The sequence below is a fragment of the Accipiter gentilis genome, chromosome 4 (genome assembly GCF_929443795.1).
Source record: "Accipiter gentilis chromosome 4, bAccGen1.1, whole genome shotgun sequence".
Classification (NCBI taxonomy): Eukaryota; Metazoa; Chordata; class Aves; order Accipitriformes; family Accipitridae; genus Astur; species Astur gentilis.
Window position 1 is genome coordinate 41,834,037 of NC_064883.1, and position 13,422 is coordinate 41,847,458.

The 13,422-nt window shown below is 37.3% G+C and overlaps 1 protein-coding gene across 1 annotated transcript in view; it reads left to right on the forward strand.

Moving 5' to 3' along the window:
• The window catches only part of WDR48 (WD repeat domain 48), a 29,625-nt gene that overhangs the window by 8,906 nt on the left and 7,297 nt on the right, over positions 1 to 13,422 (forward strand). The window contains exons 4-14 of the mRNA XM_049799134.1: positions 135 to 217; positions 336 to 465; positions 3,799 to 3,887; positions 4,767 to 4,868; positions 5,240 to 5,464; positions 6,665 to 6,739; positions 7,083 to 7,185; positions 7,500 to 7,597; positions 9,500 to 9,607; positions 9,995 to 10,091; positions 10,630 to 10,725. Of these exons, the coding sequence (XP_049655091.1) occupies positions 135 to 217; positions 336 to 465; positions 3,799 to 3,887; positions 4,767 to 4,868; positions 5,240 to 5,464; positions 6,665 to 6,739; positions 7,083 to 7,185; positions 7,500 to 7,597; positions 9,500 to 9,607; positions 9,995 to 10,091; positions 10,630 to 10,725 (1,206 nt within the window). The remainder of the gene's footprint in view (positions 1 to 134; positions 218 to 335; positions 466 to 3,798; positions 3,888 to 4,766; positions 4,869 to 5,239; positions 5,465 to 6,664; positions 6,740 to 7,082; positions 7,186 to 7,499; positions 7,598 to 9,499; positions 9,608 to 9,994; positions 10,092 to 10,629; positions 10,726 to 13,422) is intronic.

Consider the following 13,422-nt stretch of genomic DNA (forward strand, 5'->3'; position numbering starts at 1 on the left):
TGTTTTAATGGAAATCTAGATGTGTATATAAATGATTCTTTTAATCTTTTTGAAAAGCAAGTTGGAGTAGTACAAATACACTTTAAAGTCATATATAAGCCATTAAAGTTTACTCTTTATTCTTTCCAATTTAGTGATATCTGCTTCTTCAGATACTACTGTTAAAGTGTGGAATGCACATAAGGGATTTTGCATGTCAACACTAAGGACACATAAGGTGAAAACCATTATCTGTAAATACTGTATGTTATCACTGACAGTCTTTTAAATATTAAGATGTAGACTTCAAATGGTTAATGTTGTTCATTCATGTTGTTGTATTTACTTTATTGTAGGATTACGTGAAAGCCTTAGCATATGCAAAAGATAAAGAACTGGTAGCATCTGCCGGGCTGGACAGACAGATATTTCTCTGGGATGTAAATACTCTAACAGCACTGACTGCCTCAAATAACACCGTAACGAGTAGGTACCTAGGGAGGGGAGGCAAATGCAATGCATTTTGTTGAATAGCATAATCTGAGAGATCAATTTAAAACTATAGATACCTGTTTCTGTGTGTACACCAAAAATGTGAAAGAAATTTTAAGGTGGTTTTAGTACGTAATCAGTCCATTTATTGTGTTATATAATAGCTGAAAACCTAGAGCAGCCAACAGTCATGGCATTTAGAATAGGTCTCTGAATATTTTCTCCTGAAATGCAATGTGCTGGTATTCTCTGAAACTTGACAGAGCTTCATCTTGAGAAGCTTTTTGCTCCTCAACTAACCCATTACAGAAATTTTCCCTTGGGTTACTTGTCAGTTCATTTTCTGTGTATTATAATTTGGGTTTGGTTTTTTGTTTATATAGATGCTGCAAAAAAAATGCAGTACAGCTCTTAAAGCAGAGGACTTGATACATGTATCAAATCTATCTGTCAGAAGAATGAAGTTACTAGATAAATCATTCAAACACATGCAAAGTAATACTAAGCACTAATTACATGTAAGGATAGCATATTAGTGAGATTTAACTCACTAGATACTAGAAGGCATGGGGAAACTCATACTTTCTACTTATCAGTGTTAATCCTTAATGTCATCATCTTTTAGGAAGTGATCTGCCCTGCTTCTCTGTTCCAATAAAGGCATTATAGTAAACTACAAGATCTTTCCCCATAGAGCAATTCCAACACCACTTTCTTAGAATAGTCAGGATAAAGCTGATTAAGTTTCTCTTCTGGGAAGTATGATACCAGTCTTCAAGTTCACTTAGATGTGATTGCTGGAGTGAATAATGTAAATCTGGGTCATCAGCATCCTAGTTTGTATTGGCTATTTTACAGCATATTTTTTCAGAAAGAGGTCTAGCTTGACCACTGTGTTTTGCTGCTTGTAGGTAGGGTGGAAAAGTAGTGTTCAAAGTGACTGATCTCTTTCATTTTATACTTAATGTTTGATACATGTTTAAACAGTAGCAGAATCTCAGATATATGCATTGCGAAAGAACATACCATCTTGCTACACTGCCACACTTGAATTTTCTAAATAAGACTACTTGCTTCCTCATTCATAGGTTAGGAATGACTCAAGAAAAATCTGCAAAACTAAAATTTGGAATTGGCACAACAGAGTTTTAAGAAATTTCAGGAATATGTGATTCTGTAAATGAGGCAGCCATATAGTTGTTTTGGTGTGGGGTTTTTTTTAATTACTGTTTTGGCTAATTCTGAAAGGTATGTTAATTTTATGGATTTGGTGGCTTCTAAAACCAAAGGTGCATCTGGTGGGCAGAACTGTCAGCTTTGCATTTGTTCTGTCTACAGGACTTTTTAATTTGAGTATAGCCTTATCCTGGCATGTCTGCAGCTGTCAAAAGAGAGATGGCTTCTAGTGAACTGTGTTGTACTGCAGAAGAGTATTGAGATGGCACATGACTGCACATAAGTAAATAGGTTTAGCTTATATGTCCCACAACTTTTCTTTCATTGAAAGTAGAATTAGTTTTATCACCAAACTTTGCTGATAACTGTAAGTTATGCTATCTTCTGGTTGAACACGGAGTTTTTGGAGGAAGAATTTATTTGCTGGTTCACAGGAAAGCTCAGTTGGAGGTGGGGGGGTGTGTGAGATTTCTTGAACACTGCAACAGTGATACAGAACATAAATGGTTCAAGTGAATCATAAATGGGAGACAGGGAGTACTGAGGAGAGCTGGTGCTTGTTTTGAGCCCAAGGTCAAATGGAAGTGGAGACATTACCTCTAAGATGACAGAAATAAATTTGCATTTCTAGAGTTAGAACAGTAATGCTTTGTAAGGGGGAGGAAGGGGAAGTGGGGGAGTTGTTTTTGTTTCTTTCTAGTGCTCCCAACTAACAGTGTTTCTGTTGGGAAGAACACGGTGTATGTCCTTAAAGAAGCTGGTTTTCTTCAGTCCTTTCAAGCAATAGCAATTTTTTCAGAGTGCAAATGAAAATTGTTCTTGTGCATTAATTTCGTATCTGATTACAGGGAAGCAATGTACACATGCCAGCATTAAAAGGAAGCCTATTTTTAAAGAGTCAGTCAGCATAGCCATAATTTAAATTAAGTGGAGAGATTTTGCTTTTATGAGGTAGGCCCTTCCAGAAGAGGATGGAGTTGAGCTTTGCTTTTGTTCTGGCAAAAATTTTGCTTCCATACACTTAAGATTCACTCTTCTATTCCTGATGTCCAGCTTGTGATAACTCTGTACCTTATCCTTTCATAAATTATTATGGTTGTTGAACAGTGTGCTAATCTTCAAGAGTTTTCAGTTCTGCTTTTTTGCCTTCAGCTATTGTCTGGGGACAGTGGAAGACTGTAACTTTATTTTGGCTACAAATAATAGATTTCATTTCAAAGTTTACATTTGGATAGCCATAGCTAGTAGTTAAGAGGACCCTGAAGTCAAGCCGCATAATTCTTCCACTGTGACAAAATGTTTATGATATTGGGTCACAAATACTGTGTTAGAAACTTATTTCCATAATATACATAAATCATTATATAAAGTTTCACATTTTTGCTGGCAACACAGTTTGTTGCTGTTCTCAGCCTTTCTGGCATATGGGTCTATGGTTTTGAGGCTTGATGAAATGCCTGATGGTATTCTCTGAATAGATGATTTTCATTTGCTTTGTCTGTGCTTTTCCCATTTGAGGAATTGGTACTTTAATCTGTCCAAAAGTAGATTAGGCTAGATGGTACAGAATTCCTCAACTCTGATGCTAGTTGTGATGCTAGCAGTTGCCATATGGTTTTCACAAACACAGAGGTAGCATCCATGCTCAAGTAACACATTTCAGCACTGCAGTGTAACTTCAGTAATACATCTCTGCTGAACTAAGAGAAGAGCCTTTAAGATATAAGGTAGAATTTTACTGCTACTTAGCTTGGAAAAAAATCTCTGCACTTAAACCCAAATGCTGTGTATTCTCAGATCACATAGAAGTATCATTCTCTAATAAAGTAGTTGAGAAGAGCGAGAGTACCTTGATGGTTCTGGCACTGAATTGTGGTGTCAAAAGGGCACCAGGACTGTAATGACCATAGGTCTGAAGGGTTACCTTGTTTTTATGCAGCAGTAGATTAAGAATTTGGATGGGATTTTCCTAGCAGTATGCTGGCTATAGTCTTTATTTTTTTTAAAGCAACTCTATATATGGGGTAGAGTGGCACTATTTTCATGGATGAAAGGATATTAAAGTACCCTAAAATACCATTTTTGAGTGAATAAGTATGTTTTTTAAAAGACACCATTAAAATTGAAAATGTAAATTTTATTTTGATATAGCTTCTTCCCTGAGTGGGAACAAAGACTCTATCTACAGCCTTGCAATGAATCAAATGGGAACAGTTATTGTATCAGGGTCCACTGAAAAGGTAAGCAAAAATCTGGTAAGGCTCATTCCACTAGAGTTCCAAGTTTAGTATAAAGAGACAATTTTATTGATTTTTCAATGCCATGTCTGTACCAGCTTTGTGTTTTTAATAGTGAGTGTAGACACTATGGGAGCATAAGTGTAGGATACAAATACCTGCCTCAATCTGAAGATGTATATATATCTATATAGCTTTAATACACAGAAGAGACAATCAGATCATGTGTAACCCTCTCTCTAGCAGAGATCATTACATTTCACCACAAGAGCTCTGATTTTGGGGGCACATTACTCAGGTGATTACAAAAACTGAAGCAGTTGCCATAGGTAAGAAAAGTGGTGCCAGCAATTTTGTAAGACCCCTGCAGGAGGTGGGAAATGAAGTGAGGTAATGAAGTTCAAGTGTTCCTAAGAGAGAGCCCGTGCTCTTTGTTGTAAAGGAAGGTGAAACACCCTAAAGTCTCCTGCAAGTTGTTTTTTTATGTAATCTAACCTTGAGAGAATTTTATTTCCAAGTTAGTATAAAAATGAAAATAGGATACACCAGTGAAGCATCTGAGAGAATTCTCAGAATATTTTTTTTTTACCCACATCACACTATCCTGTTTCCAGTCACTTCCATTCTTTAATTTCTTAAGAAGACACAAAAAGCTAGAACAAATGAAGTTAAAATGAAGCAAAGAAAGTCACATCTGATTACTAGAGGTGCATAAGATCTAGTTATGTCTATCTTGTTCTAATGAAGTATGGTTTTGGCTATGGATGTCTGCCTGTTTGGAATAAGGGTCATTTTATTTGGAAAGGCTTAATTTTCTATAGAGAAAATGCACTGGTGGGAAGAATCTTGTTAATGCCAGTTATCCAATGTCTATTTGTGTAGGTTCTAAGGGTGTGGGATCCGAGAACTTGTGCAAAACTAATGAAACTCAAAGGGCACACGGACAATGTAAAAGCTTTGTTGTTGAACAGAGATGGCACCCAGGTATGTGCTCTAACTTGAGACAAAGGCATTTTACAGAACACAGAAATGCTATTAGTCTTTTTCGATATAATTATTTTATGTCATAGATTACAGAAGGTAGCTTAACAAATATTTTACAGATATTTAGTGTTTAAGGGAGGGAGGCTGGTGGGTGAAAGCTCTGTTTTATTACAGGTCCATCTAGGTATGGAAGGGGTGGCATACGTAAAATGTCTGGAAGTTGTGACTAGAGTTGTTAACTGCCAGGCTTTGTTTAGCACCATCTTAATGGAAAAATATAACCATAAGAATTATGAAAGCTCTTTATGGAAAAAATGATTTTTAAAAGATTTAAATACCTGCTTGATTTAAGTGTGATGGTTGTTGCTCAGTGTCTTTCAGGCAGCTCTGATGGGACTATCCGCCTGTGGTCCCTTGGGCAGCAGAGATGTATAGCCACATATCGAGTCCATGATGAAGGTGTTTGGGCTCTGCAGGTCAATGAAGCCTTCACTCATGTTTATTCAGGAGGAAGAGACAGGAAGATTTATTGTACAGATTTACGAAATCCTGATATCCGTGTACTTATCTGCGAAGAAAAGGCACCAGTTCTTAAGGTAATTGAGTGTAATTCAGAGAATCAGAGCATGGCTGAGGTTGGAAGTGACCTCTGGAGATCGTCTGGTCCACCCCACCTGCTCAAGCAGGGCCACCTACAGCTGATTGCCCAGGACCATGTCCAGATGGCTTTTGAATATCTTAAAGGATGGAGGCTTCGCAACCTCTCTTGGCAACCCGTTCCAGTGCTCAGTCACCCTCACAGTATAAACATGTAATTGTATTGCATGTTGTCTAATAAAATAGTGGTTTGAGGTAGAGGTTGATACAAGAATGTATATTGGGTAACAAGTGTTTACTATACCACATCTTCAGTGTATTGACTTTGTCTCCTAAATAACATCTGAAACTTCATTGTCTGAAGAAGATAAATGCCTGGCAGCTACTTAAATTATGTAAATTCAAATATTACTGAAATTGAACATGCTTCAGACGTGAAAAGTTGTTTTTACCAGATTCTAGTACAGTCTTAAGAAACTAAGCTGGCATTGTCAAGACTTTAGACATAAATGGATGTTTCTTAGCAGCAATGTGTATGCACAGGACTGTGTTAGAATATGTTGCATACTCACAGGAACCAGGACTAAAATTTATTGTTGTTTTTTTGAACACCTAAACATGATGCTTTCTTAACTGGAGAAAACTGCATGCACAAGTTTGAGTCTTTCAAAAAGACTGCTTTGGGGATTTTTTTTGCTGTCTGTAACTCTAGATGATATGACCTTGGAAAATATAGGTGTATAAGGAGTGTGTGACTGAAACAGATACCAGTATATAAGCAATCTGGCTTTCCTTGTGACTGAACTCTGGCTTAGTATGTTCAGATAATATCCTGGATATATTAATGTAGTTTTAAAAAAGTCAGGATCTGAGAAATTTGAGTTCAAAATGGAAAATGAAAGCTATGGTCAGCTGTACAAAGATCAGAAGGGGTCTCTAATATCTTAGCTACAGTGATTCATTATCATCCAAGAAATGTAACAGCAGAGCCAAATGTATAAAGTTATGCTTTTTAACTAGTACAGAACTTCTTATGTTTTCTTTTTAACCATGTGAAGTATCTGAATGCAAAGTAATTCAGAAAATATTGTACTTTGAGAAACATCCAAGTATGGAAGCAGGTCTCCACAGAGCAAATATTGAGCAAAGCAAAATTAAGTTAAGCACGCCTAAAAGTACCTGTGGTTTCATTTTTTTAGATGGAACTTGACAGATCAGCTGATCCTCCTCCAGCGCTTTGGGTTGCAACAACCAAATCCTCTGTGAATAAATGGGTAAGTGATACATCTTACACTCTGTGAATTCAATTAAAAGGTCATAGGATTTGCAGTCTTGATTTGGGAGCTGTTGGACTGTTGCTTGCAATTTGACTGTGACTAGCTATGATCTGTAAGCTTTCTTTAAAAAAATCATGAAATGCTAATATTGAAATTGATCAAAAGACATTGAGCTTTTAATTACTTTGCTATCTATTTATGCTGCTTTTGGAAATAAATTATCTTGCTCGGAACTGGACAGTTAACATCTAAATAGCAGGATGAACTGGCAGTTATTACAGGTGAAAAGCAAAGTTTATAAATTATTATGAATGTGTCATTATTTTGTTTCTTTCTTTAGACTTTGAAGGGAATTCATAATTTTAGAGCATCTGGAGATTATGATAATGATTGTACCAATCCCATACCACCCCTGTGTACACAGCCTGACCAAGTTATAAAAGGTAAACAGCTGTTTTCCAGAGTACCTTATAAAATCTGTTGTTATTAGCAGAGAAGGTAGATCTTTAAGACTGGCTCAAGTTTTTAGGTACTTGATACTAGGATTTCAACCAAAACAAAGACAACATGCTTATCGTCTATCTAGCATTAGTTACAGTTAAAATAGTGTTTAAACCTTGGTGCTATCCAAGCCTTACGTAAAACAGTGAAACCAAAGAACAGTCACACATGTCGTGTTATACAGTTTAATGTAATGTTAGAAAAAAAAGAAAAAAAAAAATCACTGTAGTGACCTTAATTCTTGTTTGTTTGCTAGGGGGTGCTAGTATTATTCAGTGCCACATTCTTAACGACAAGAGACACATATTAACCAAAGACACAAATAATAATGTGGCATACTGGGATGTCTTGAAGGTAAGTATATGATTTTGGATTAAGCGTCTACTGTTGGATAATTATTTTGTACATTTTTTAATATATATATATTTTTTAGTACATGAGGTTCCTGTAGTAGAAAGCAGGTTATCTTTCTGTCGCAAGACATAATGCAAAGATTGCTTTCTGAAAGGGGAGGGGGCATTTCTGAGCTTTTCTGCATAATTGCCTGACATGAGGCTGACAGATATGTTCATTCACCTGAATTCAGTGAAGTATCGACATCTTCATTCACCTGAAATTCAGACCCTTGAATTCTTCCCTGGAAATAGTAATGTTTGTTTTGATTGGGTTTTGTTTCAAAGAGGCCTTGTAGAGGTCCATGGGCATGTCTGCCCAATGCAGTATGGAATAGCATAAGAAAGCTTAGCCTGCAAAAGGGAAGCCTGTGCTTCAGGTCCTGCTACAAACCCACAGATCCCAAGTGAGTGTGCTGACTAGTGGTCTGTGGATTATTCTGGGAGCGTGAAATTGCCACGTCCATTGTTAGCTGGCAAGATAGCAGCCAGGAAGGCGGAACTGGAAGGAAAGTTAGCAGATGGAAGCATGGCTTCTGCCTAGTGTTACTTGCTCCTGTGAGAGGAGAGACACATGGCATGGCATTTCTTTATCTTGCTTTACCCAATGTTTGGTCAGAGGAGAGGGAAAAGAGTGCAAAGAGAAAGAACTGGAATGTCAGATCAGTGAAATGGTCAGCAATTTCTTCTCTTGCAAAACCCTGTTTGAAATTCTAAATCTTTTTGTCATGTTGAACTATGCAGTGCTCCAGCCAAGACTCAGTAATGAAGGAAAGCATGCTCAGCTGACTGAGTTGCTGACTGAAGTGAGAAAGAAGGGAATTAAGCTGGAGAATGTAGATTTGTACTAAAAATTATCTAAATTACTTTTGTGGAAAAGTGAATAGCTTTTCTTTAAGTTTACAGTTGGTATGTATTTAAGTACAATGTTATATCTCGGGACCAAAGCCAAATGCTAATGTTAATTTGTACCTTCAATTCTTTTTCTCTTTTGTTAGTAAGGGTTTCAGAAGCATCTCTTAGATATGTTTAAATACATATTCACTTTAGAGATGGGGTTGCTTGCCAGGTCAAAGTGTCATCTTATGAGTAGGATCACTGGACTCTAAGGCTGAGGCTCTTTATTGAGGATACTGGAAGAAAAGAGAGAGATTTTCTTACATGTAACTACACCCTTCAGTCTTTGCTTCCTCTAACTTTTCCTGGATTTGGAGGAAATAAGTCTTGCAAGGTTACAATCCTTAAGAGTTTGCTTAAAGCATGTGTTTCAGGTTTCAGAATGACTCTGCAAGTGGATTACAAGAATTTGGATGTTAACAGACTTACTTGAGGAACTTTAAAAATAAAAGTATAAAATAAAACAGATAGGTAAACTAAAACAGGAAAAAAGAATCTGCACACAAATTCATTCACTGCTGTTCCCGTTGCAGTACTTGAGCTGAATTTGTTGCTAGATTTGCAACCAATATTGGTGTTTGATGGAGAGTTGTACTGAAATATTGATACTGATGTGGAGGAGAATGACAGAGGATGCTAGAGGACATCTTTCTACTCGGTGATAGGGAAAATGTTTTTTTTTGTTAATGTGAAGTAGTACTTCCATACCTCTCCACTGGCTTGATGCCACTACCTCAGAAATAAATAATAAATAAAAAACGGAAATTACTTAGCACATTAACTGTTGTTCCGTTTTTTGAGAAAAATTTGAACCTTTAACTTGTGTGTTTCTGGACTACAGTACTCATGGAGAGATGGTAAGTCATAATCATTCCAAATGTATATAAAGGTCACGTAAAAGATTTGAGGTGTTGATATGACTCAATACTCAGAATTTAAAAACTTGTGTATTTCTTTTGGTGTACAGGCATGTAAAGTTGAAGACCTTGGGAAGGTAGATTTTGAAGAGGAAATTAAGAAGAGATTTAAAATGGTGTATGTGCCAAACTGGTTCTCAGTAGACTTGAAAACTGGGGTGAGATACAACTTCTAAATCTGTTATTCTAGTGTCATGTTTCTTATACTGTTTGTTCACAAAGGTTTTACTGTGTTACAAGTTTTGAAGAACAATCATCATTTATCTGATAGGTTAGATTTATTTTGAAGCAAACCAGCAAATTTTACCTCCGTTCTTAATAATCTGAAGAACAGATTTTTACATTTATTTTCTCATGGTATGGTCAGTTTAAATCCATCAATACCAGTTATGAATTAATACAGTTTGGTAAACAATGTGTGCTATCATGCATTTAGAAATTCTTTGTTTTGTGTTCCCAGCTAAGTATGAACAAAATAAATTTATAGACTTGTTTAATACAAAACAACTATTGCATTCCTCTTCCTGATGGTCTTTTTCCAACAGATGTTGACAATTACTTTGGATGAAAGTGACTGTTTTGCAGCGTGGGTTTCAGCAAAGGATGCTGGATTTAGCAGTCCAGATGGTTCTGATCCAAAATGTAAGTTTTAACTAATATTAGTGTTTTATTGAGACAAAAAAGCAGAATAAATTCCAGTGTTTATGTTTCAAAGTATTCCAGTGCCACATATGCCAGCAGCTGGTTAGATTTTAGGGCTTCTTTTCTTGAGACTAAATTCTGCAGAGAATTCTCCAATGAGAATGCTTCCTTTTTTTTTTTCTTTTCTTTTTTTGAAACATTTCAATCATGTTCAGGTCTTCTATTTAAATCGGTTTTAAACCTTCAAGAAGCAAAAGGGGCAAAGTAATATTCCTAAACTTGAAACTGTTGCCTAATCTAGAGAATGGTAAAGCATGTGAGTGATCCAACAGCAGTGCTTCTAAAATCAGCTTTTTCTGAAAGATGGTAATATATAGCTCTGAGATTGTGATAAGCAGATTTCTGTGCCCATAAATAGTTTGTTTTGGGAACAGAACTACTCAAACTTGGGAAGGTTTTCAGCTATGAATCAAATGTAGAAAATTATGATGCCAACACTTTTTTGTAACTGAAGTTCTACCTCGCTATGTCTTGACAGTAAATCTTGGAGGGCTTCTGCTACAAGCACTTCTGGAGTATTGGCCTAGAACACATATCAATCCAATGGATGAAGAAGAAAATGAAATGAATCATGGTTAGTATTTTAATATTTTCATTTTTTAGGATTTGTTCATACATTCTGTTTGTTTATATTTCTGTTTCTTTAACAGATACAACTTGACTTGCTGTCTTATAGCTGTCTCTGCGTGCATTATAAACTAATGGTTTTTAATCCTTTTAAATTTGCTTTACACCAGAATTTGCTGAGTGGCTTTCTTCTGAAAGATCAACAAGAATCTTAAGAACTCTAGTCTTTAAAAAAAAAGTAGGTGAATAGATGATTCTGAAGTTACAGAAACATGGTGCCTTACTGAAGAACAATTACTGGCAAAACTAAGGCTTGACTTAGAAAAGAAACAGCTTAGATAATGACAGTAAAGAACAATAATTCAGTTATTCAACATTAGCCAGTATTCTCTTGACATCTTGCTTCTAGGTATGATGAACAATATAAAATAAAGATCTATTGGAAAAAAATACATTCAGTAGATATTAGAATAATACATGGGGTAGGTCTATACAAAACCACCTTAAAGAGTGGTGGTTTAAGGTAAAAATGCTAAGTCTAATCAGGCGTGAGATAAAAAGCACAGCTATGTAAAATGTAAGATAGTGGCTGAATTTGGCAGAATAAAAGAGACTGTATAATTCCTAAGTTTGAAATAAATTCAACCCTATGCTGGTTTTGGCAGAGTTGACTGAAAAGTCTTGTCTTTGGCTATTAAGAAATTACTTTCTACAGATAATGCAATTAAGAAAACTGTAAGTTCAGCAATATCTTGCTGTTTTGTGACAGATTGTGCCAAGAGTTAGCTACTCTCTTCTTTCAAAAATTATCTTTATGGAGGGTTACAGCACTTCACAGGCTCTTCTGGATAAAGTTGCTGATTCTCATGCTTTTGCATATTGACAGTCTACAGCTTGAGAGCCAGACAATATATGAAAAGTATAGCTTGCAGGCCTTTGTATTGTTGCAACACTGATGCTGTGCTACTTATTTCTGTGAATAGTTGTGGATTAGTGGAATGTTTAGAATATTCACTACAGAATCAGTCTTCATTTTCCCTTTCAAAAGTAACAATTAAGAAACTGACACTGGACAGTGACTTAAGAAGATAAAGTGTACCTGTTGGACACTGAAATTTGTGTACAGAGACCAGAACTTAAATATGCATATATAGAATCATAGAATCATTTAGGTTGGAAAAGACCTTTAAGATCATTGAGTCCAGCCATCAACCATGCCTACTAAACCATGTCCTGAAGTGCCTTGTCTGCGTGCTTTTTGAACACCTCCAGGGATGGTGACTCCACCACTTCCCTAAGCAGCCTGTTCCAATGCCTGACAACCCTTTCAGTGAAGAAATTTTTCCTAATATTCAATCCAGACCTCCCCTGGTGCAACTTGAGGCCATTTCCTCTCCTCCTATCACTAGTTACTTGATAGAAGAGACCAGCACCCACCTCACTACACCCTCCTTTCAGGTAGTTGTAGAGCGATCAGGTCTCCCCTCAGCCTCCTCTTCTCCAGGCTAAACAGCCCCAGTTCCCTCAGCTGCTCCTCATAAGACTTGTGCTCCAGGCCCCTCACCAACTTGGTTGCCCTTCTCTGGACACGCTCCAGCACCTCCATGTCTTTGCTGTAGCGAGGGGCCCAAAACTGAACACAGGACTCGAGGTGCAGCCTCACCAGTGCCCAGTACAGGGAAACAACCACCTCCCTGCTCCTGCTGGCCACAGTTTCTGATACAGGCCAGGATGCCGTTGGCCTTCTTGGCCACCTGGGCACACTGCTGGTCATGTTCAGCCGGCTGTCAACCAGCACCCCCAGGTCTTTCTCTGCTGGGCAGCTTTCCAGCTGCTCTTCCCCAAGCCTGTAGCGCTGCATGGGGTTGTTGTGACCCAAGTGCAGGACCTGGCACTGAGCCTTGTTGAACCTCACACAGTTGGCCTCGGCCCATTGATCCAGCCTGTCCAGATCCCTCTGTAGATCCTTCCTACCCTCGAGCAGATCAACCCTCCCTCCCAACTTGGTGTCATCTGCGAACTTGCTGATGGTGCACTCGATCCCCTCATCCAGATCATTAATAAAGATATTAAACAGAACTGGCCCCAATACTGAGCCCTGGGGAACACCACTTGTGACCCACTGCCAACTGGATTTAACTCCATTCACCACAACCCTCTGGGCTCATCCATCCAGCCAGTTTTTTACCCAGCAAAAAGTACACTTGTCTAAGCCATATGTGCAGTATTCTTCCTCTCAATTGTTAACAGAGGTGTTATGAAGAAATCTTTCAAACTGGAAGATTTTTCTTGCTCTAACTTCAGTACCATATTCATCCCGTCTTAGTAGAGAATAGATTTTCTTTTTTGGTTTCTTTGCTTGATAGGACTTTTGACCTTTCTTATGTTGCTTGAATTCAACATTGTGTTCAAACACAGTAATTAGATGCTGCAGTGTAATTGAGATGATCTTTCTCAAGTGAAAGGCAGGGATCTAAATACTTCTATATTGTGTTTCAAGGACTACAAGCTGCGCTGTTCAAGAGGTGCATAAATAATGCTGGTTTTTCTTTAATCTTATCCTATCCATCTAATGTGGAATCAGGTTCTTCAGCGTTTGAAGACCATACTGCTATAACTAGCTAAAAATAAATCGAATTTAGAATGCAGTAACTTCAAGAAAATGTGAGTCTGAGCTTTACTAATACACTATTTTAACATCTGG